The sequence below is a fragment of the Ochlerotatus camptorhynchus genome, unplaced genomic scaffold (assembly GCF_037179485.1).
Source record: "Ochlerotatus camptorhynchus isolate MF236.1 unplaced genomic scaffold, CSIRO-AGI_Acam_v1.1 ptg001045l, whole genome shotgun sequence".
Lineage (NCBI taxonomy): Eukaryota > Metazoa > Arthropoda > Insecta > Diptera > Culicidae > Ochlerotatus > Ochlerotatus camptorhynchus.
The window spans coordinates 119983-146493 of record NW_027041462.1 but is presented as its reverse complement, the minus strand read 5'-3'; the positions used below and the strand labels follow the sequence as shown (position 1 = coordinate 146493).

General features: G+C 41.0%; 1 protein-coding gene across 1 annotated transcript in view; it reads left to right on the top strand.

Moving 5' to 3' along the window:
• Positions 1 to 1644: 1644 nt before the first annotated feature.
• LOC135715939 (zinc finger protein Elbow-like) overlaps positions 1645 to 26511 on the top strand; it is a 69027-nt gene continuing 44160 nt past the window's right edge. Inside the window, exon 1 of the mRNA XM_065238871.1 lies at positions 1645 to 2196. Within this exon, the coding sequence (XP_065094943.1) occupies positions 2137 to 2196 (60 nt within the window). The 5' untranslated portion in view covers positions 1645 to 2136. The remainder of the gene's footprint in view (positions 2197 to 26511) is intronic.

The window sequence follows — 26511 nt, the reverse complement described above, 5'->3', positions numbered from 1 at the left end:
TAACTTGCAAACAACGAAAACAATAGACAAGCATCAAAGGGCAACCACCACTTAACCTCCTGGCCTGGCACGCTTGTAAAAATGTACAATTCCCACACCACTACCGTCCGCCTAGTGATGCTTGTTTGTGTGAATGAAACGAGGTGTAAAACCGCCAACAACAAAGAGATCCGAAGCAGCGAGCGGCCATAATAAATTTGACGTCACATACATCAACACGTTGCAATCATGGCGAACCGTGAAAGCGCATGTTCCAATCGAAACTTACCAGCTGTGAAATGATCTTCTTCTGCGAGTGGGTTTCGCTCTTTTGCTCTCCGATGGTCGTAAACAGCCCAGTGTTGAAGTTCTCTTCAGAGTGCGCCATGTGCTTCGTGGAGCGAGATCATCATAGTGCTCGGGTAGTGGAGTGGGGTTGCTACGATACCACTACATTGCCACAGCCAACTGTTTTCCTCGTGATAGCATGGAGTTCTGAGGAAGGGGGTCGTTTTTGGGTGGCTCCAGACTGTTTATGTCTCACACCCCATTTGAACGCCTTTTTCATGGAGCTCTATACCGACCAAAAGAGCAACGCGGATACCCCTCGAAAGCAAGTGTATTTGTAATATCTCGCTGGTTTTTCTCGCGGAGGCAGTGAATTCTCCGATGGCGAGAGTAAGCTTGGCGAGAGATTCCCTAAACGGCTGAGAGCGAGCGGAAAAACTAGTAGTCGAATGTTTTTGTTAGTCGCTGTCAGTTATTGTGATCGTTTAGAGGCGCACAAATGTTATTAATCACTTTTGCATGAAGCTCGCCACACCGGTCGTGGTACGTGTTTTGAACTTAATTCGCCAAACCCGTTCCGTCTGTTGAGTCGAGTTTTGACGGTTCGTTGCGAGTTCAAAGTTTGCGCGCGGACATTCGCTGTCTCTATCTCCCATTGGTCAGGTTCGCGTGACCATCGCCACCGTTGTACCCACTGGATGGTGTGAAATGAACACATGCGACGGTTGAGTGTAATCCTCGGCGGTACCACTATGGGCAATGAAGCCCTTATGATTGCTGGATTGTCTCTTGGACTATTGTTCGCACTCAAGTGTGAATGTAATGTGTAACATAGGCTCTTATGGGCTCATTTGTTGAATTTATGAGCGCACTTCCCCCTTCGAGGCAATTGGTGATGATTTGAGCTGATAGCTTTTATTGTCATCGACGGATAGCAGTTTATGGTCGCATTCATATCGCCGACTCGACGATCTGTGGAAAATTGAAACGAGTATAGTTATGAATGAATTAAGTATAAGTTATTATTGTTCGGAATCAGGCAAAGTATAGCGGCGAAAATTGTCCGGTGGAAAGAATTCAGACAAAATAAAATAATGGATAAATTTACATAACTTCAACTAAATGTGGATTTATTGCATCTAAATGGATATAAATCTAGCTCAGGGGATTATAATTCAGTGATTTATGCAGTTTTTATTCGGTGTGTTCCACTTTATTTTCGGCTACCTTACTCTCGCTCTTGCTGGATACCGACCTTTATACAATGAGAAAAAAAACCGACATCCAGTGGAAAATATTGCTCTCTGCAGTGTGAATAAAATTATGGCCGTGATTACTGCTACTTATAAATTTATGCATTTTTCCTCGGGCCAGAGAGCACCGTGATTTAATGTTTTTTTTTGTTACTGCTGCATAGCTGTGTGAAAATATTGGGCCATAAATTGGATGCGCTTCATTATAGTTGTTGTGTTCAGCAATTGATGCACTCATCATGAAGTACGAAGTCATAAAAAGCGAAGTGAAAGCAAAAGTGACAAATAAACATCAACAGAAAGGAAAGCAAATCAACGTTATTGCAGTGTGATTTATGAAAATTACTACGACTATACGAGTTGGGTGTTGTTTACGCTTGGAGTCTCTGATAAGCGGATTAATTATAATTTCTTGTCAAACAACTGTCTACAGAAAGCAAGCGATACTAATACCAAGTGAGCCGACAGATAGTGAGAAAGATCCGGTGTGTAAACCAGATCATCGTCGTAACCAAAGAAGAAAAGAAGCAGAGCAAAATCCGATCCTAAAAGTTGACTGCTAGCGCTGGCAGTTGCTCGCTGATAAACGTGGTGCTGCAACACAGAAACTACCACAATGTTGACCTCAAGTAACCAGTATATTCGGCCGGAATATCTTTCTCCGATTCCCACCACGGTGAGTAGATAAAAGTCAATGTTTGTTTCAGTGAGTGTGATTTTTAATTCACGAGAAATCGGCAACTTATTGTTTTTAAAAGCAGTTGCGCCCTAATCTCAAATAGCTCCGGAAATGCATATGCTATTTGCATTATAATTTAAATTTAGTAGTAAAATTACGTTTATTTTCCATTGATGATGATATTACATTGTTCATACATTCCGATTGATTAACGTGAAGGGCACTTCATCTTTGATTAATTACGTGTTTACGTTTTTCAACTAGTTTACAAGATACCCCTTTGGGGTGTGTTTTGCTTGAATTAAAAAATTATTTGATAACCTACCTAGCTACTAATCACTTAACCTAATTATCACGATTCCATATGATCTCGTGATTTGATCTCAGGTAGGCGTTTCCGAACCTTTCGAAGATGAGCGTACTCCGCTCCTCCAGTATCTGAAGACCAGCCAGGCGGTGGATCTCAGAATTTCGAGTTCGCGGGGACTCTTGAGGATCATCCTAAGGATCTTGTTCTGAATCCTTTGGAGTTTGAGTTGATGGCACTTAGGGGCTGTTCATTAACTACGCAGACAGTTTTTTTTTGGATTCTTGACCTCCCCTCCCCCTGCGTAGACAATACAGTCAATACATTTTTTTTTTAATTTGTATGAGGCGTGGATAATTGCCACCCCCTCCCCTCCCTAAACTGTCTACGTAGTTTATGAACAGCGCCTTAGCACAGGTCTCCCATATTAGCGTTCCGCACTCAATGGCGGGGCGGATGATTTGCTTGTGGACGGCAAGCTTGTTTTTAATGGAAAGGGTGGACTTTCTGTTGATAAGTGGATAGAACGATCTAATCAAGATGTTGCACTTGGTGGATGATTTGTCCACATGGTATCGGAACAGCAACTTGCTATCAAAGGTGAGACCAAGGTACATGACTTCACTTGTCCATTCAATGGGAGTACACTGGAGTCGCTTTTTACGCGGTTTTTTACACGGTCTTTTACGTGGTTTTTTTTTACACGGATTTTGGAATTAACGCGGATTTCGGAATTTACACGTTTTTTACGCGGATTTTGACATTCACGCGATTTATCGTTATACACTAGAGTCACTTTTTACGCGGTTTTTTTACACGTTTTTTACGCGGTTTTTTACGCAAATTTCGGAATTTACGCGGTTTTTTTTTACGCGGCACGTATCCCCGCGTAAAAAGCGACTCCAGTGTATTATCAAGGTGGACTTTTAAGTTACAAGGCGGGACAAGCCGAAGTGAATTGTAGTACGGAAATTGTATGATCTGTGTTTTAGCTGCATTGATACAAATCTTCCAGCTTTTGAAATAGTCGGACAGAACATCCAGGCCTGATTGGCGTTTTCTCGTCAGAGCACGGATCACTCGACCCTTAAAGATGATATCAGCGTCACCCGCAAACAAAATACCACGATCCGGAAGGGAAGGAACATCTGACGTGAAGATGTTGAAGAGGATAGGATCGAGGAGGCTACCCTGGGGAACTCCAGCATCAACGTTGAACGTATCAGAAGGTGAATTGTTTAAGAGGACTTGAAATGATCTGCCCGACAAGGAAGATCGGGTAGTTGTATGGATGTAGCTTGTACACGAGGCCATCATGCCAGACATTGTCGAACGCCTTTTCGACGTCCATCAATGCCATGGCAGATGTATTGGAAACGAACTTGTGATAATGTTAGTAGCCCTTGCGAGTTCGTGGATGGTAGAATGGCCTTTCCTAAACCCGAATTTCTTTTTGAGAAAGATGTTATTGTCATTTGAAAACACCAGCAGACGGCTGAGTATCAACTTTTCCAATAGCTTCGAGATGGAGGACAAGAGGCTGATGGGGCGATAGCTTTTGGCACTGGTAGGGTCTTTTCCAGGCTTGTGGATTGGAATGACTTTGGCTAACTTCCAGCATGCCGGGAAGTAACCAAGCACCAAACACTTATTGAAGACCGCTGTAAGGTGCTCGAAGAAGTCAACACTCAAGTTTTTCAACTCGAGGTTTACCACTCCATCGGCACCAGCGGCCTTCATGTTCTTGGTTGATTTATTCGCTGCTGTCATCAGCCGATATTCTACTTCCGTCCGGGACAACTACGGGGGTGACAACGACTCTAGACAATACTGCAGGCTCATAGGGACTCACCATGGCTTGGCCAAGGTTATGTGAATTCACAAAGTGTTGACCAAGAGCATTGGCCTTTTAAACTAGGGTTATGAGTAAGGATGGATCGAATTCTGATGAGGAGAGGAAAGGGGAGGGATGGGCCTTGGCTTATTTTTAAAAATCTTTGCCGTTTTCCAGAATGGCTAAGCACAATCTGGGAGACAGCGGATCTTGTTTGCAAAATCGATGAAACTTTGGCCTCAAGCAGGGTAGATCATTTTCAATAACACCTTATATTTCTCGCGTAACATTTGAAAAGGGCCTATCCTCATTGATCGATTCTCTTCATCGACATTCTCTTTAGTTTACCATGGCTACTTAAATTAATTTCTCGTTAAGCTCGCAGCATAGTTCGACAGAAAATGATGTTAGCTTGCGCCTGAAACAACACATTCAAAGAAAAATTCATTTGCAGTCAGGTTATTCGCGAAAGAGAAAATCGATGAAGCGAATCGATCAACAATGATAGGCTTTTTTCTCGTGTTGCGCGAGATTTCTTTGATTTTTATTTGGTATTCTTTGAATCAAGTTGCAAATTGAGATATTAAGATCCTAAATAGAGGTTTACATGTTTTTTTTCAGTCAAAGACTGTCTATGATACTGTAAAAAAGTCTCAGTATTTAATCTCAGTATGATACAGTAAAAATCTCAGTATGGTAATGATAAACTTATGTCTTCGAAAACATCCAATATGGTGGTCAAATTCAATATGGCCGCCAAAAATTCTGAACATACGTTTCCCGTTCGAATGGTAACCATTTTGCTTTTTCTGAAGCATATTAATAGATGTATTGATTTAAATCATCCAAGAATTGAAGAACCTAGAAACATTAGTGGGCGAGTTTCAGCGAGAACTTTTTCTATGATAGGTAGAAGATGATCCAAGCTTTTAAGCACTGCTTTAAAGTTTGTACTAGGAATGGCATGAACCAGGTTTTGAATCATATTTACTCACTTTCCTTGGAGCGTGCTGGACATGTTTTGACAGTTTTTATTTTCCTCGAATTATTCGATTGCAAAGAGTTTGAGGTTGGTATTGATAGTTTACAAAGTGGTCAACGGGATTACTATTGATGGAATGGTTATTAGTGCAATTTTGTTTTTGGTTTTTAGAAAATACAGAACATAAATACACTCAGTAGCTAATGGATATATGTCAACATAACGGATGCTTATTCAGTGAAGTTTTGGTGGTAAGTACTTCAAGATTTGTTAATATTTGAACTGTTCTCCATTTCTTGGTTTTCAGTGGGTTGAAAGACTGAATTACGAACAATGTATTTGTTTTGACCTGACAAATGTGGATTTGGCAGCAAAAACATGAACAAAATTGGGTCTTGAAACTCTTCTGGATACACAGTATCACCGTACGCTGTTTCATGTGACGTGGGTGCATCGGCAGCCATCTCCCCGGTCTTCACAGGTTGCATATTTCCTGCAATGAATTTTTTTTATCCTTGGTTCGTTTTCCGTCGATCTGGTTTTCCGTACTAAGTACCAATGCTACTGACGCCAGGGACGCAGCTAACACACCTGGATACTACTTATCGACTCATCAACACATGGACCGGGGAGCAATCGCTTTAATTCCCTTCCCACATCCGAAGGAAAGTGCGATCAGAGATTTTATGCCTCAGAAAATCCCGACGGCACCGAGTGCGATTGAACATCTTTGGAGTGAGAGGCAGTCACGCTTACCGCTACACCACCGCTTACCGCTGCACTGGATGTTGCTTGGGCATTCGATTGTTAGTTGACAGCATTATACATTTCCGGCCATGCTTTGGATTATCTACACCATACGGAGTGCTGTGAGGGCAGCCGAGCAGAGCGGTCGCATGTTCTCACGTGTGATAATTTGATTAAATTAGTTTTTCGCATATTTCGCCCCACAATTATGGATCACCCACAATTATGGATCACTTTCCATTTGATTAACACGCTAGACTGACTGATCCATAATTGTTTTTAGTAGGGTCAGTGTACGTTTTTATCTCGATTGAGTTTTTTGGTTTTGATATTGTGAACCGGTGATCGGATTTTATTAGTTCCGGGCTCAGTTCGCTGTAGTTTAATTCAGTCTAATTGATTTAGTTTTTGTTTTTTTTTTTCACATTTTTCATAATACATTCTTTCATATTAATTTAACAATAATAAATGATTAAATATCCAACGAATAAATTTTATTCTTATACAAATTGTCAATCCCTTTCTTATATTTTAAAACAGTAGTAAATAAGACGAGCTATTTCAACACATAAAATGCTTTCCACATCTCATCACTAGGTACCTACCGCTAGCAAAAATCGAACAAAACAACAATCCATCAGCTCATGGGAACGATGTCAAAGCACTTTTCTGGAGTGAATATATTATTCCATTCATTCTAATTAGCAGAAATGTAATCTATCCCCGTCCGAATGGTAGCGCAATTTTTTAATGACATATTGCGTTGCTCTTATAGTTATTATTATCATTTTTACCGCTCGTAGGTACTTGCCTCCTTTTCCCAGCGCACGAGGAGAAACGGTTGAAGAGTCGTCGACGAGAACGCGCGGTGCAACTGTCTGTCAGATGGCAGTCAGAGTGATTTATGGGATCGCTACAGCACATTTACTCCCGAGATCGTTTGTTATCATCCATCACAACGACAGGAGAATGGCGTGCAGAGTGGGCCATCGGTTTCACTTTTTCGTTTCGGGTGGGCACTAAAAGCATGGGGAAGGCAATTTTTGCTTCAGGAAATGCTGATTAAAATGTTTATTCTTATTAACAACCGCTCGCTAGTATTTGCCAAGCTTTTCGTCAATCAAGCTGGCAATGGTTTAGAATGCTTTAACTATCTCACGCCAAATATAGCAGAAACATTTAATCTTGCCCGTTGACGTTTGTTTTGAAATATTAATCAATTTGTTCCAGCAAAGTTTTTATTGTCAACGGCGACAGGCATTGCTTTGACTGCCATTGAGAAACATTCAAATAGCCTACGCAGTGAAAACACGCTAAAAACAACATTATCAAAATAAACCCTGATAAGTTTTGTTCTGAACTGTTCTGTTCGGTTGAGACCAAAAAACAAAGAAAAATAATACATATAGGTTTTGTTTTCTTTCTCCAACCAAAATTTCCAAATGTAAAGAATTTTTAAACTGTCAGTAAAGACTATACTATACTTATAACTTCAAGCTGGTTTCAGATAATGCTTAACTATAATACACTGGAGTCGCTTTTCACGCGGTTTATTTTACGCGGATTTCGGAATTTTCACGGTTTTTTTACGTGGATTTCGGAATTTACGCGTTTTTTTTTAAGCAGCACGTATCCCCCGCGTAAAAAGCGACTCCAGTGTATTCTGATCAAAGTTGAATTCCAGAATGTTTAATTCGTTTGAATAAATGTACCGATGCCGCTAATCTTTACATCATCGCTAAGATCCCATACCTGGCAGTAAACGATATTTCAATCGAGTTTGTCACTTTCTGCGTTGGTAGATGATGATTATAATTGCTCGTGTTCATTTACCGGTTGTCCAGAGCGGTACCGTACCAAAAACGGCACTCGTAGTCTTTTTCTACATTCTTCAGCGTGCCACAGATGACGCGTGGGTCGGACAGTGCTGTTAATTTCGTGGGGTATCGATTGATATAATGCAACCGCACACACAAGAAGAAGTATAGAGCAAAACGGAAAATCAATTGCGGTAACTAACATGTTAAACTAAATAGAGCCCAGCCAGTGCTGCAATTGCTTAACCGTAATGCCTGCAAATAGTTTCAGTACAATGCTATTCGCCGCACCGATTACTTGGACAACATTTATGGGGGTAGATACAATATTTTACAATGTTTCCCGAACGGATCGTTTGGAATTGTGTTCGCTCATACATGTGATAAATGCTGACATTTGTCACATTAACATATTAACATTTTAAGAGGCAAATCAACCTATAGCCTTACAACGGCTGATAAGAAATGTTGTGACAAAGCTAAATCAATTGTATACATCGCGTCAATATCTTACTACAAAGTATATTAATAAGTTATAAGAACCCATCACATTTACTATATCAACATACCCATCGTAAATCATCGAATCATCTTCATCTCATCTTATCCGTAAACAGCATTGTCATAAGGCAAGGGACTCAAAGCACCTTCATTATGTTTTCTGGTACAAAATGTTATTGGCACAAATTAGCAGTTTCAAGCCCGCCGGTTTCGGTCCGATCCCAGAAAGGGAGATCAAATCTGGCCGCCACTAAATTATGGCCCATTAGAAACGTCTTTATAGGCACTAAGAGGATTAAATAAATTTTATATTCATAATCAGCGCGCATATATACGACCCATAAATTGCTAGATTTTCTATCGACCGTTTGCCGTGCTTCAGAACTCAGATTGGTCTGCTTCAGACTCGGGATCAAAGAAATGTACGACGTATTAAAAGTAGAATACTTCTACAGTCAGTGTGAGGACATGAATCCTACTTGGTTTCCAAAGTAGAAGTGATTCTCAATACTTTAGGAGTTTAAATCTGCCGTGGAAAAGCACTAGCCTGCATGTGGATTCGCGTGTAATTAATGACTTGAGCCGACTCAGTGTCTTTTCTGCTTATTTTCCTCATTCTCCTATAGTAACTATACAGAGTGTTGTGCTCGATTAAGTCTTTGGCTTCAGTCCGACTCGAAGCGCGGATTAATTGACGTGTTGATGATGTCGGAGTCGAAGAATTAACGTCCAATCGAACACTAATCGCTGACAGTATTCGGTCACGAGCAATAAATCATGAGAAGCCGAGATATTGTGGGGTCGCCGTGGTACGCCACCTTGACTCCGTTTGTCAGACCAATTAAGTGAGTTGACATTCAACGTGCTACAGCACTGAGTCCATATAAGGGAGCGGCTCAATAATTCAATCATATTTCCCGGTGCAACTAGCGCTGCTCAAAATGTGAGAAACCGTTTCTCAATTGACTTTAAAAGTGATGATATCTTTGTTTGGATTGCGCACAACGATCATGCCGAAAGGAAGACATTCATTAAATGCTGAAAATGACATGGAACGTGCAATTTCGAGCCACGATCGGAGAAGCAACATACCATAAATAACGCAAATAAAATTAATAAATAAATAAATTCTACAAACGAGTCTCGCTCTCGACGGCGGCAGTGTTCAGTTTTTACAAGGCGCAACTAAAGGCACGAACATAATAAAGAAAAAAAAAACGGACCGAGTTTCGTCCACCGCAGGCACCAATCCTCTGTGCAATCATCAAGGTTGACTTTAAAAGAGACCATAAATTAGCAGATTACGGGGTAAAATATGTGAAAGCGTGTTTATAAATTATAATCACAATACCGAGCAGGCACAAAATGAACTCACACGACAGTCCCGTCCGGTTTGGTTGCGGCCAGAAGAAAGCGAAATGAGCTCTTGCAGGAGTGCGCACATGTAAAGGGAGAGCCAAGGGGACCAAAAATGAGCAGAACCCCATCGTGGACGCAAGCATGACAGTAGTTGCAACTTTGCTTGCTATCCGGTTGTTCTCGCGTGACGACAGGGTTCAACTCATAGGTATAATTAATAGTGCTATGATTGTTTGTTGCGGACTGCCCTAATAAAATTGGTATGGTTATTTTGCCTAACAACGTGTTCAGGGTATCATCCAAACCATTTTTGGAATTGTTCCATCATTTGTGTTAACGTTCGGTTATGGTATTTTTTTAGGATATGCTTCTTAAGCTGTGTATTCGCCATAATTAAATATAAGTATACGAGTATATATATCCTCGATCTTACGGTACATTTTAAAAAGGATTTTTTTTCTGTTATTGTGCCCGGAAAAAATATCCAATAAAAGTACAAGGATTTTCATTGTCATTGTAACCATGATATTAACTGTCAAAACATTTGTCGGTGGTTATTGTGGAGAATGATTCGGGGCCCATATGGTTTATGCAGAATGTATACATTTTGTATATTTTTGACGAGTTCCAGGTTGTTTTCTCCCATTTCTGAAACAATTGAATGAAAAGATGGTGCAATTTGAATAAATTGATGTATAGAATCCACACCATTCGGCATCGATCATGGAAAGGTTTAGTGAGTTTGTTCGAGTTGAATAACATTCTTATAAATTTATTATAATTGTTCTTGATCTCCATTTGCTCTCCTCCGGGGTAACCTCGTTTCCTCTTAATCTATTGTTCGGGTTTTTTTTTTATAGCTAAGTATGACGAGTTTAAGATTTGCTCATTAAAATAAGTACTTCGGAATTCCGGAAAGCAGTGGAGAAAGCACAGGTCTGATAATCGCAACGATCGTGGATCGAGTCCAGTCGACAACATTTTTCCTATTTTATTTCGACATAATTGATTTCTCTCACTAATACACTCAACATTTTTCAGTCTCCAATTTTCTTGCATTGGACCGCAACTAGGTATATCGCATCCTCGGTTCATGCGGTCTCCACTAAGATCCTCTGATGATGAATCCCACATAATTGTAACCAAATCTTACATCCCCCGGTGGGTGTAGTTCTAATGCAGGTTTAACTGGAGTAATTTTAACTCTTTGTGTTTTAATCCGTATCATTAGACTTATTAAAAGCAACCAACTGAATTATGCACTCAAACCATAATTTTATTAAATTATATGTTAGTTGCAATTCCTACACGCAAACAAGAGTTTTATTACAATGAATGTTAGATCCATTTCTCATCATGTTCATAAACATCGCAGCAAATGTTGGAAGTTGACCTTGCAGGCGATGTAATGGTTTTTGTCTTTTTTATTTCGTATTCTATCTATGCTTTCGACTATGCCAGTAAGCTTTTTCTTTATAACATTGTAGAACGACGCACACACATGCCTCGAATCTCTCCAGCAGAAAAAGCATACATCCCACGGTTGTGCATTGATTTAATGTGTTGTATGATGGGTTTTGTCCCTTGACAGAAACTGAAAACTACAAACGGCGGACCTGGAACATGACCAGATTTTTTTTTCCTTGATTTGTTTTCCGTCGATCTTGATTTCCGTGCTGAGCACCAATGCTACCGACGCCAGGAAGGCAGCTCCCACACCTGGACCCTACCTATCGACCCATCAACTCATGAACAGGGACCAACGGCTTTACGCCCGAAGGAAGGCGTGATCAGAGATGTTATGCCTCAGAACATCCCGGCGGCGCCGACTGGGATTGAACCCAGGCCTGCTGGGGTGAGAGGTAACCACGCTTACCACTACACCACCGGCTCCGTTAGCGAATGAAATTAGAACACCACATTACTTGACTTGTGTTTCATAGAATTTATTTTATTTAAAAGGAATAAATGATTTCAATTCAATGCATAGACACATGGAACGTGCACCAACACTAGCAGAATTTAAAAGAAATTGCATTTCACACGTTAAATCGGTCTTTTGAACAGTTATTCAGTGGTTTTTTTTATGGATTGGCAAATTTTGTATCTTGACGATGATATCTAACGGATTATTTTGCACTGTAAACATTTTTTGATTTTGCCACTACGGCGATGATGGATTTTTATATTTATATTTTATATAGTTGAACAAAAATTTGTTTTTGACGTAGGACTACGTTTTTCGGGAAGATGGGGGTACACTTTATGAAAACCGATAAATTTTTTTTTTTTTTTTTATTAATTAGTTTATTTGTACAGGCTCAATCGAATAAACTTTACAGAGCCGAGTTATCATTTTTGTTATACATTATTGATTTCTTATATTTAAAGTTAAAGGAGCTGAACCGGATACTCGCGGTTGTCTCGAGGTTAGTGGGGATTTACAAATTTTTTTTTGATGGGAAAAGGGAGAGGGAGGTTTGAAATGTGGTTTACGATACAAATATTTAATTAATCCTAAAACATGAACTAATTTCTATTCATCTTGAAAACAAACATAAAAAACCCACACGTACAAAATACAAACTAAACACAAGGTTAATAAAACTTACAATCTAATGTTAATATTCTTAAAGTAAACATATATGAGTTTCATAAACTCCAGATCGCGTCTAGCCAAAATATCCCGAACTGGAACATTAGGTTGTCTACCTCGAGCCCGAAGGGAATCGTACAGTTCAGATCTGACTCCGCGATGCTCAGCACAAGACCAAATAATGTGATCTGCGTCCTGGTAACCTTGTCCACATTCACAGAGACTGCTGTCCCTCAGCCCAACACGGAACAAGTGAGAGTTTAACGAATAGTGATTGGACATGAGGCGAGACATCATACGAATGAAGTCTCGACCCACATCCAACCCCTTGAACCAAGGACTCTTCGACACCTTAGGGATGATCGAATATAGCCATCGTCCCAAACTCCCTTCACTCCACTTATTCTGCCAGCTGACGAGTGACTGTTGACGATAAATGAAGAAAAATTCATCGTAGGCGATTTGTCGATCGTAAATATCGCCTTCCATAGCGCCCACCTTAGCAAGTGAGTCAGCCATCTCATTGCCCGGAATCGAGCAATGAGATGGGACCCATGCAAAGGTGATGACAAAAGATCTTAAAGATAAAGCACTTAAAAGCTCTCGTATTTTCATGAGAAAATACGAGGAGTGCTTTACCGGCCTCATAGAGCGAATAGCCTCGACAGAACTGAGACTATCCGTAAAAATAAAATAATGATCTGGTGCAAGTGAGGCGATCGTTTCTAGCGTATAATGTATTGCCGCCAGCTCAGCAACATATACGGAACAAGGAGCTTGAAGCATTCGAGAGGCGCTATGAAATTCGTTAAAAATACCAAAACCAGCGGACGACTCTATTAGTGATCCATCTGTGAAGAACGATCTTGCGGAATTAACTTGGCCAAACTTTGCAGCGTAAATTGACGGAACAATCATGGAACGATGATGTTCTGGGATCCCACGAATCTCCCGCGTCATAGATAAATCAAAACTAACTGAATTGCCGAAGTCGGAGAAGCATACACGATGAGGATTATGCTGTGAAGGGCTGACATCCTGTGTTATGTACACGTAGTACAATGACATAAAACGAGTTTGAGGGTTCAGCTCAAGAAGCTTTTCAAAGTTTTCGATTACCAGTGGGTTCATAACTTCGCAACGGGTGAGGAGCCTGAGGGACAATTCCAAGAACCGATCCGATAGTGGCAACATGCCCGCCAACACTTCTAGACTCATCGTATGAGTCGAGTGCATGCATCCTAACGCGATACGAAGACAACGATACTGGATACGTTCCAGTTTGATGATGTGAGTTTTAGCCGCCGACTGGAAACAAAAACTACCGTATTCTAAAACCGATAAAATCGTTGTCCGGTACAACGTTAGAAGATCTTGCGGATGGGCTCCCCACCACGTTCCGGTAATTGTTCGGAGAAAATTGATCCTTTGTTGGCATTTTCGTCTCAGATACTCAATGTGGGATCTCCAGGTGCATTTTGAATCGAACCAGACCCCAAGATATTTAAAAGACATGGAATGAGTGATCGGTTTACCCAAAAGTTGAAGCTTCGGTTGTGCTGGGCTATGCCTCCTAGAAAAAACGACCAACTCAGTTTTCTCCGTGGAGAATTCGATACCTAGCTGAATAGCCCAAGTAGACAAATTGTCTAAGGTATCCTGTAAGGGTCCTTGCAGGTCGACCCCTTTGGGCCCTGTCATAGACACTACGCCGTCATCTGCAAGTTGTCTCAACGTGCAGTTGTCACTTAGACAATTGTCAATTTCTCTGACATAGAAATTATACAAAAGGGGGCTTAAACATGAGCCCTGGGGGAGACCCATGTAACTAAATCGAGAAGCTGTAGAGTTTCCATGAGAAAAGCTCATATGTTTCTCTGACAGCAAATTGTACAAAAAGTTATTTATTAATGGAGAAAGGCCACAAGCGTGGAGTTTGTCTGAAAGGACTTCAACGGATACTGAATCAAAAGCCCCCTTGATATCCAAGAATACAGAAGCCATTTGCTCTTTTTTAGCAAAAGCCAACTGAATTTCTGTGGAAAGCAACGCGAGACAGTCGTTCGTTCCCTTGCCCCTACGGAATCCAAATTGAGTATCTGAGAGTAGGTGGTTCGTCTCAACCCATTTGTCCAAGCGAAAAAGGATCATTTTCTCCAACAATTTTCGAATGCACGATAACATCGCGATGGGACGATACGAGTTATGATCTGAAGCGGGTTTTCCAGGCTTTTTAATGGCTATAACTCTCACTTGCCTCCAATCATCCGGAACAATATTGAGCTCCAGGAACTGACAAAACAAGTTCAACATGCGCCTCTTAGCGACGTCTGGGAGGTTCTTCAACAAGTTGAACTTGATTCTATCAGCCCCCGGAGCCGAATTGCCACACGAAAGGAGCGCGAGTGAGAGCTCCAGCATTGAAAAAGGCTGGCTGATCTCGTCTACAGAATTCGTCGTTTCGCGAGGAATCATCTGTGCCGGCACGGAATCAGGACATACTTTTCGCGCGAACTTGAGAATCCAACGATCTGAGTACTCCTCGCTCTCGTTGTTCGAAGACCGGTTACGCATCCTTCGCGCCGCGTTCCAAAGCGTATTCATCGACGTTTCGCGCGATAATCCGTCCACGAATTGCCGCCAGTATCCGCGTTTCTTGGCTTTGATGAGGCTCTTGAGTTCGCGTTCAAGAGCCGAGTACGCTTCGAAATGTACGGGTGTTCCACGTTTCCGGAAAAGCTTAAACGCGTCGGACTTTTTACGATAAACCTCAGTGCATTGCTGGTCCCACCAAGGGGAAGGAGGTTTCCTACGGAAAGACGTTCCAGGAACCGGCCGAGTTTGAGCTCGAAGCGCGCTGTCCAAGATCAGATTGGAGAGGAAGTTATATTCCTCCAACGGTGGAAGCCCTTCTACCGACGACACGGCTTCCTCTATCGCGGTCTTGAACGTTGTCCAATCGATATTACGGGTGAGGTCGTACGCGACGTTAACGGATTCCGACGGATTGAACCCACTGGCAATCGAAATTTTGATCGGCAAGTGATCACTACCGTGGGGATCCTGGATCACATTCCACGTGCAATCCAACGATAATGAGTTAGAGCAAAGTGTGAGGTCTAATTTACTTCCATTCAAAGATGGTCCAGCCAAACGTGTTACTTCTCCATTGTTAAGAATTGTCATATTGAAGTTATCACAGAGGTCATATATAAAAGTAGAACGGTTGTCATCATACAGTTCCCCCCAGCCTGTACCGTGGGAATTAAAATCTCCCATAATCAACCGTGGAGCAGGAAGTACTGAACATATATCTGAAAGTTGTTTTCGATTAACAACGGCTCTAGGAGGAATATAAACAGAAGCAATACAAAGGCTCTTACCTTTAATAATAGCCTGACATGCGACAACTTCAATACCTGTACATTGTGGAAGATTCACTCTATAGAAAGAATGGCACTTTTTGATCCCCAAAAGTACCCCTCCTCCACGCGAATCCTCACGATCCAGTCGAATAATGTTAAAATCATAAAAAGGAAGATCAATATCTGAAGAGAGCCAAGTTTCACAAAGAGCAAATGCATCACAATCATTATTGTGAACTAAAAACTTAAAAGAGTCTAATTTAGGAATAAGACTTCGACAATTCCACTGTAGAATAGTGATCAAATCCCCGACCTCGTTTGGAAAATTATCCATCGAAGGAAATGATTGCTGCAATGAGGGGCCACTTCAATGTCAATTGCTTCAAGAGGGTCTTCACAGTAGGAAGCATTGCCAGAACAATGCTTTTGAGAGGATCAGAAATATTCAGGTACTTGAGAATATCGTCCACAATTTTATCAAATGAGAACAACCCAGATGAAGAAGGGGCTTCTGTTCTTAAAAATGGGACATCAGGGGTTTTGGATGTCCCCGGGAGAGGTGGAAAATCCTGGGTATAGTCAGTTCTTCTGAATCCAGGAGGAGTAGAAACTTCCTTTTTTCCACCACTCCTTGATTTGGGCAAGCTGATTTGGGGTTCTTCATTCTCAACTTTCCGCGAACGGATGCGTTTTCGTTTCCGTGCTGAAAGACAGAAAGAAGTTCCCTCCTCAGCCAAGTCAGAGTCAGTCTCGTCATCTGACAAAAGAGAAAAGGGATTTTTGTCGTTGGTCGATGGCGTGGCCGTCTTAAGCATTTCTGCAAAAGACTGCCGGGAACGTTCCTTAAGTGAGCGTTGTAATTTCTCCCCGCGTTGTTTGTACACCGGGCATGACGAGATACCATGAGGAGTTCCCTTACAGTACACACATTTTGGTGCGGTAGCTGCACAGGTGTCATCCCCATGCTTCTCTCCGCATTTGGAACAGCGTGCCTTGCTGCCACAGTGGGAGGCCGTATGTCCCAACTGCTTACAGTTTTGGCAGTTCATGACCCGGGGAACGAACAAACGCACAGGTAGTCGAAGTTTTCCCAGCTCGATGTAGTGAGGAAGGGCTGAACCAGAAAAGGTCACACGGAACGAGTCTGTGGGGGTAAAACTCTTTTTACCCTCGCTGACAGATACTGAGCCCAGTTTTTGGACATCCAGTATCTTCACCGGAGGAAGCAAACGGTTCTTGAAACGGCCAACCGCCTGCTTCTCCAAGATCTCGGGGGTCAGACTCGCTTCGGTGACCACACCTTCGATCTCCACATCACGAGCTGGGATGTAAACTCTGTACTCGAGCGTGAAGAGCTGGGAGGCAGCAATCTCGTTAGCCTGCTTCAGGTTAGAGACGGAGACACGAAGTTTATTGTGCCTAACCTTCGTGATTTCAGTCACGGCCGAGTATCGCTTCGTCAGATCATTAGTAATTTGCATTACATTCAAAGGTTTGTTTCTGGGCTGAAAGTAGACAACCCATGGGCCAGTCGAGTCATCTGGATAGGCTCGCGATCGGGGGTTTATCTGAGCCTGTCCTTTGCCAGACTGAGACGATGAACCAGGGAGAGATGACGTACGTTTTCGACCCTTCTTGCCATCGCGAGGCAAAGTGGTGTCATCTTCCGACAAAACGTCCATTTCGTCTTGCGACAAAATGTCCATTTTGCCGTACTAGTGGGAGCGAAAAACGCTCTACCACTGAAACGATAATCACTCGGACACAATACACAAAAAAAAAACTACAAACACAGAACACAAACTTAAAATTAAACTGTGGGCGAAAGAGAGAAACAAGAACAAAAACTTATCTGATAATCCTATACTACTACCACCGAGCGTTTAAACGGCAGCAGCGGAGCGACGCGCAGCGTGGATGATCTTCGATCAGCGTGTGCGGGCGGTCTTCGTTGGTGTGTGCTTATGTGAGGGTCGGCACTCAGCTGAACACACGATGATAGATGAGCGGTGTAAATGCGGAGGCAGATGCTGACACTCGATGACGATGATCCGTGTGCAGGTATGCGTTACCACGCACCGATGGTGCGCAAAATGGTTGGCGAATTGGCAATCGTAAAAACAATTTTCCTTCCGATGATGCCGAAAACACACTTTCTTCTCAGAAAAAAAACTCACTTTTAGTTAATTATTTAGCTGGGAACTCTAAGCGAGAAAAAACTGACAATTTAAATCAAGCGAATAGCGAGAAAACTTCCAAAATAGCGGAGCGCGAACTAAGTCGACCGTACTTCTTGCTAGGACGCAGTGGAATGAAAAAACCGATAAATGGAATTATGAAAGATTTTGAACGTTAATAACTTAGCTGCCCCTGGACCAATTTCAAAAAAATTATCACCAATCGATCAGAAACATTTCTACGCATCGATAACAATGCTGTTGATTTTCAAATTGAAACTATTAAAAAAGTGGTAAGCAGCGTGTACGAATAGGGAGGATGCAATTGCGGAACATTTTACTGCCAATTCAGAACCACACGCTCCCAACGACCACACAAAATGCTCTCCGTTTTTTTTCCTAGGATTTGTTTTCCGACGATCTTGTTTTCCGTGCTGAGCACCAATGCTACCCACACCTGAACCCTGTCTATCGACCCATCAACTCATGAACCGGGGACCAACGGCTTTACTTCCCTTCCCGTGATCAGAGATGTTATGCCTCAGAACATCCCAGAACATCCTGGTTGATTGAACCCAGGTAATTACGCTTATCTGAGTGAGAGGTAATCACGCTTACCACTACACCACCGGCGCCGCTGCTCTCCAGAGTTGGAATCCTGTAACCAAACTTGGAAGCAGGGGATACTCTATATAAATTCTATTCTAACTCTTTTCTGAAATGACTTCTAACTTTTCAGGGCCACCAATGTTACGTGGGTGATAAGTTTTAACCTTCAAAACCATACATAGGAGGAGTCTGTGTACTTTACCGGCGTGTTAAAAAAGAAAGGCAATCAAAATTTCATTTGTTATATGCATGAGACATGTAACAAAAAGTGTGTTGGTGAGTTCTGTGGCGTTAATATTCCCGAAAATTTCAGAATTTTGCTATAAGAAAATTCAAAACAAACAAAAAGATTGGCATATTTGGGCAAATTTTGACCTGTTTCATGCTACCAGAAGCTATGATGGTCACAAATGCCGTGCCAAACTGATTTCCTGCGCAAGTGATATGTATAAACACGAATACACACGAGGTCCAGTGATTATAGCAAAGCTTGCCATAGAGAAACCATCACAGTTCAGGGCCACCACAACTTTCTGCAAAAGAGTTGAGTTATGAAATTCACCTAATTCCAACATAATTTCAAAACCCTACGCCAACAATGCGGTCGTGTCTGGTACACCACCCTCCAACTTTTTTAGTGATTTAAAAACAAACTTCTACTACCTATTTAATCAAATTTTTCAAGCTTGGTGCCGGTTGTGACTAGTAGGCCCAAAATTAGATCTTGGTGGAGGATTATCGCTTCAGCGGCGCCGGTGGTGTAGTGGTAAACGTGATTACCTCTCATCCCAGCAGGCCTGGGTTCAATCAGTTCATGAGTTGATGGGTCGATAGGTAGGTGTGGGTGCTGCCTCCCTTGGTGTTCAGCACGGAAAACAAGATATACGGAAAACAAATTAAGGAAGAAAAAAAAGATAATCGCTTCATAAATCGATGAAAAAGTCTCTTGTGTTATTGCAAATTACAATTACAAAAATGTTGAAGAAAAAATGCCTCTTTGAAGACGACTACAACACTGGTCACCACAAGTTCAGAATAACTGTGGAAATGTCTAACCAGCTATAATATCCACAGTATATCCCGATGTTACCAGCGACCACACCGACTAACCCGAACGATAATTTTCGCAGATAAGTGAAAAGGACTAGTTCACCCCGTCGCATAAAACCACAGGACTAAGTGATTCCACTGCATGTGCCTTCCGCTACTGTCCTGGTCAAGTATTACACTACATATTTCATATTTTTGTCCACATTCGACCAACTGTAGCTTAAGCCGGCTGCAGGCAAATGCTTGAGCTAGCCTGCACCCCTGCTCCGACTACACCAGATCGTATTTTTACGAGACTAGTGCACACATACACATTGTGTGATATAGCACAAAGTAACGGTGGCATTTGGCTCTACCGATTTGCGTTCAGATTGTTTTTTTCTTGATACTTTTGCGTTTTCTACGACTCTGCCTCGCTGATTATATTAAAACCGTATATTTTATGAGCTTGTATTTTACACAGTAATGGATTTAATCTAATAAAACTTGTTCTTTACCGCTGTAAAATTAACTATTTGTTACTACGTACTGGCCAGTCTCGTGTGATCTTTTTCTTTGAATTCTGTGACCACCGACAAACCGACGTGTGACTTGTACAAGATGCAACAGGAACAAAAGACTGTAGTAGCAATACAATTTCATCGACTGCGTATCCGCCACCGAGCAGGAAACTGAAAATTATGGCTTAGCAAGGATACCTACCGGCAAACCTTTGATGCCTTTACATCGAAGATGGTTCCTTTAACGAAACGAACAAAAATAGTCTCGCAATTCGGTTCGACTGTTGGATAAACTGGACACCACACGAGCAAAAATATTATCGATACTCAAAAGTATTGACAATTATTTTGATGCAAGTATTGACGACATATTAATGTAAAATCTAAAGTTAGATTTTGTGTTTGAATCTTTCCTCTCATTTTCCCCTGCTCTTTGACAACTGCATTATTCAAGTAAAAATATTGATGGATATATTTAAAGAATTAGGCCAGCGTAGAAGCCGAAAAAAATGGTCAATTTCGCGATATTTTTTTTTTTGTCGAACAGAAAAACTTTAAAAGAATGCGGTTTTCAGCATTTTATTGAAAATATTTTTCAAGCCGGGCGGAACAACGTTTTCTTAAATTTTGTTTTTTTAAATGTGCAGCGAGGTGGCACTGCAGTAGTCTAAGTGATGGCACAATTAGAAATATGACTTTTGTTTCCGTCCGACTTGTAAAACATGGTTTCATGCCGGGAGCGCGCAGGTAGTTCCCTAGTCTCCGCCCCAAAATAATGCGAAATAAAGTGTTCCCGGGTATAAAACCAACTGTCCCGTATTCTTTAAACTCTAAACTATTATTTAAAACAAAAAAAAAGTCAATTTTTTAACCCGCTACAGTGGGTGACCCCTTAACAATACTTCTGCCGTATGGTATGCACTTGAGGGGAACTATTTCGTAGGACTAATGTGCGATTTGAGTGCCTGAGGGATGAGGTTGATCAAGGCAGAAGCTACCTGTAGGTAGTCAGCTACGAAAATTGGCTTATGATTCGCTTCTCCTTTTCTAGACCAATCAACAGCTTCAACGCATACATATTTGAACGGTGCTCCGAACTGTAAAGAATTCTGTGTTATCGTTACTTGCACATCGGTCCCGAATTTCTGAAAATACATTTTCTCAATAAATTTCACAAAACCGACCTATTCTTGCAGCTTGCCTTTGTTAAAGTTTACACATTTATTCAACAAGATGATCCATGCATGTACGTCATTGCTCGTCACTTTGTCATGATCAATTTGACATTTGCGATTACCCGACATTAAAATTTACCGTTTCATATTTTTGGTCATGGCCTGGAAACTAGTGTCACGTTGGTTTGTCGGTGCTACGACTACATTGTGTCAATTTAATCGGAAAAAGGCTAGTATAAAACAGCATGATTTCAACTAAGTAAGATGAAGTACTTAATGGTAATAAAAATAATTATTTTAAAAAATTACAAGGCTTAATATGATGTTGGTAAAGTAAGAAAGAGATACAATTGAATACAAAATTCCCTATTGTGATGTTTATAACATTGATTTAATATTTTTCATAGATCCACAAATCAAAATTTCATATGACACTGTTGAATCTAACGGAAATTTAACCCTGTATCAATTAAATCAAATTTTTTGCCCGTGTTGCTGCTTTGCTGTTGAGTCTGGCCATTGTAGAAGAACGGGCAATTACGCCGAATGTTTAAAAGTAAAACAGTGGAATGTAGATAGTGCCGTGGTCGCTTGTTTATTTTTGGACTTATGCACTGCGTGCACCTACTTGCGTATGTAAGATCAGCGAGCTTGCACTTGAAATACCCTCCTGAATGCTGAATGATAAATAATTAATAACTTTTTGCATATACAGGGTATCTCAAAATGGAGCATACAGATGTCCTTAAATTTTAGAAGAACTGCTGTAAAAGCCCAATTTTAGGAGATACGTTTCTGAATTTTTGGTTGCTGAATCATCATACATTTATCAACTACTAGCTGAGTGTGCCCGGTCTTGCTCGGGATTCAATATTAGCTTGAGTTTATGCGCCGATTTAAAAAAAAGCATGCTATATTGTACGTAGCCACCCCTCCCCTATTATCTAAGGGGCTACCCCTATGATTATCTCCTTATACCCCCACACTCGCCCCCACATGCCTAATTTGGTTCCATTTGCTTGATTAGTTCTCGAGTTATGCAGAAATTTCTGTTTCATTTGTATGGGAGCCCCCCTTACAGAAGAGGGAGGGGTCTCGAACCATCATAAGAACCTCCCACGGCCCCAAAAACCCCTGTATACAAATTTTCACGCCAATCGGTTCAGTAATTTCCGAGTCTATAAGGGTCAGACAGACAGACAGACAGACAGACAGACAGACAGACAGACAGACAGACAGACAGACAGACAGACAGACAGACAGACAGACAGACAGACAGACAGACAGACAGACAGACAGACAGACAGACAGACAGACAGACAGACAGACAGACAGACAGACAGACAGACAGACAGACAGACAGACAGACAGACAGACAGACAGACAGACAGACAGACAGACAGACAGACAGACAGACAGACAGACAGACAGACAGACAGACAGACAGACAGACAGACAGACAGACAGACAGACAGACAGACAGACAGACAGACAGACAGACAGACAGACAGACAGACAGACAGACAGACAGACAGACAGACAGACAGACAGACAGACAGACAGACAGACAGACAGACAGACAGACAGACAGACAGACAGACAGACAGACAGACAGACAGACAGACAGACAGACAGACAGACAGACAGACAGACAGACAGACAGACAGACAGACAGACAGACAGACAGACAGACAGACAGACAGACAGACAGACAGACAGACAGACAGACAGACAGACAGACAGACAGACAGACAGACAGACAGACAGACAGACAGACAGACAGACAGACAGACAGACAGACAGACAGACAGACAGACAGACAGACAGACAGACAGACAGACAGACAGACAGACAGACAGACAGACAGACAGACAGACAGACAGACAGACAGACAGACAGACAGACAGACAGACAGACAGACAGACAGACAGACAGACAGACAGACAGACAGACAGACAGACAGACAGACAGACAGACAGACAGACAGACAGACAGACAGACAGACAGACAGACAGACAGACAGACAGACAGACAGACAGACAGACAGACAGACAGACAGACAGACAGACAGACAGACAGACAGACAGACAGACAGACAGACAGACAGACAGACAGACAGACAGACAGACAGACAGACAGACAGACAGACAGACAGACAGACAGACAGACAGACAGACAGACAGACAGACAGACAGACAGACAGACAGACAGACAGACAGACAGACAGACAGACAGACAGACAGACAGACAGACAGACAGACAGACAGACAGACAGACAGACAGACAGACAGACAGACAGACAGACAGACAGACAGACAGACAGACAGACAGACAGACAGACAGACAGACAGACAGACAGACAGACAGACAGACAGACAGACAGACAGACAGACAGACAGACAGACAGACAGACAGACAGACAGACAGACAGACAGACAGACAGACAGACAGACAGACAGACAGACAGACAGACAGACAGACAGACAGAAATTCATTTTTATATATATAGATAGATTGGTACAGTACACTCAGGTTTTTTTTACACGGGGGATACGTACCGTGTAAAAAAAAAACCTACGAAATTTTGATTTTTCGCATGCTTAAATGTTTTAAAAAAATCGGATTTTGATGCCATTTGTAATTAAAGCATGATATGGTCCATATAGACATATTTTAAAAATTTCTGTATATACACCAAAAATTGTGATTTTTTTAAGTATGCCATTCGATTACCTATAGCTTGAAACGGATAATGTGATTGGAATCAAGTCGATAGGTTGTATCGTTGTCGAGAAATCGTTAAAAACGTACCGTGTAAATCGTGGAAAACCGTGTAAAAAAACCATGTAAAAAAAACCATGTAAAAAAAACCGCGTAAAAAAAAACCGCGTAAAAAAAAACCGTGTAAAAAAAGACTTCAGTGTATTGGGTTTATTTGGTTGCGTTTATTAAAAGTAATAGCTATACCTTAATATCTTAAAATACAATGAACTAAACTTCTTGAAATTTTGCTCATTTTTAGTCTTAATAAAGATCATTAATTAGCTGTTTCCCATTCAAATCTCGACATAAACATTAAAAGTTCCCCGCAGATCTAGATAGCAACCAAATTGAATAAAATTTTACATAGTTATTGGACCTCAATACAAATCTAAAAAGCAGTGGGGACCAAGGGGTTGAAATCTGCCAAACAAACATGACCCGCCTTATTATACATGCATCGATTAAGCATTAGTTTTTTTTTAAATACTGAGTTTAATTTTTTTTTTAGTAATTGAAATTTAATTTCATCTGCATTCTTATATGCCAGTTTAAAATGCAATTAAAATGTTTTTCTTTAGGAATTATCAAAAAAGCAACATATATTGTAAGTTAACATTAATGTGTACGTGTCTGCTTTCAGACATTCAATAGATAATTCAACGTGTAATTTCAAAACGTTTCAAAACGAGCACATATTTTAACTGCAAAACTTTTAAATATGTTTAACTGTGTATATGTCGAGGGCACTTATAAATTGACTTAATTAATTTACGCAACTAATGAGCAAACACAGCCATAAATTCGAACCGCCACAAAGCCGCGGCATCCGGTGCGACGTTTTTTTGGCGGAATGCCGCATACCCAGTGAAGATGAAATGTTTGACGGTCAATAAATTTTGATTAATCTTCAGCGCCGTCAGCAGAAAGCAGTTTTGTTACGCCTGCCGCGGTTGATCTGGCTGTTTCTTTGAAAATTATCTCAAATGTGACCGGACTGGGAGATCACATGTTTGTATGTAAAACGTTTGATGTGTAGCCGAAAGAGTGCCCCGCAAATGCCAGCGTAAATATAAATAATGTTAATCCTCTGCCATGCAGCAGTTAACACGTCCGAGAACGAAACACGAAACATTAGGAAAGGTTTAATTCGCCGTTAAATTAAGTCGTGTTTTTGTTGGTAATTTGAAACGCCCAGTCTCATTCAAAATTCCTCTTATACACGAAAAAATTAGATGCCTTTCAGCAGAAGCGTAACAAATGTCTCTTGAAAATGTTATCCGTAACAGTTAATCGTAAATTATTTATGAGCTCCTACAATGGGACCATTTGAGAATGGATAGAAGTTTTTGGGAGGTGGATAAACTACCTCTTTTTGATAAAGCTATAATTAAACTTACGTCTCGACTAAAGGAGTGATTATTGATAAATTTTCTACATTTTCATCCGATTCCATTAAAAACACTGCTGAGAAACACTCCCGCTCGACTGTCTTACTATGCTGCTTTTAAGTGAGCCCATTTATTTCACCACCAAATGAATATAAATGACGAATTAATGAAATAATTTATTCTTGCAGCTCATTTCTGGGTCTGGAAGTGAGCGGTAAAAATGGCTATATTTTTGTAAACACTCATAAATCATATGATTTATGATTGCTATTCATTAAAACAAATTGGTTTTGCCAAAGATAATGACAGTTGGGTCGTTTATTTTAATTCATGCCGTGGGATACACAATGAGAAATCGATAACAGTTCAAACCCTGTCCACGATGGTGGTAGCACATTTGGTCGAGTGGCTTTCATGTTCTATAAAGCGAAATAAATCATACGCTATGTGTGCTCGAGACAGAAGCACAAATATGGACTTGAACGTCAAAATCAACGGTAGAATACATTAATTTCTGCATTTACATAGTCATAGCATATCTAGCTTTGTTTCTTAAAGTTTATTTTATCGAGCCAGACAGAATGGAAACCTAAAAAAAAATAACTAAAACATTCGTAATCATTGCATTAAATGTAACAGATTTATCGAAACTGCAAAATAAATACTGTTTTCGCATGGTCCTCCAACCTTCGCTGCTAACAAGTAAAACACAATTCACAAGTTGCTCTTGAAAACATCACAGCTGCCTCAGCTCGTCACCCATCCAAACCATTTATGGTTGCTTTCCGCTTCAACGCGCGCCACTAACCGTCGGAAATGTGCGTTTCACACCGTGATACGAATCGTTAGACTTTATACCATTCTTATACCAAAGAAAGGTACAAACCAATTGATTGACTCAACGTTAGACATAAACAAATGTTTTTTTTTTATAGTACGGAGAAAACTTTCAAACGGCTGACCTGCATACGCACTCCTGGCACGGAGCAAACGGATTAAGGCCAATAATAATAAAAATTCCTGAATTTATACAACTATAATTTGTGTGCACGCAATAGTTAGCGCCGTTATGACATTTAAGATGTTTTTGAGGGAAGTTTTTTTTTTTGTATGGTAAAGCCATCCATCTATTAACTAATATG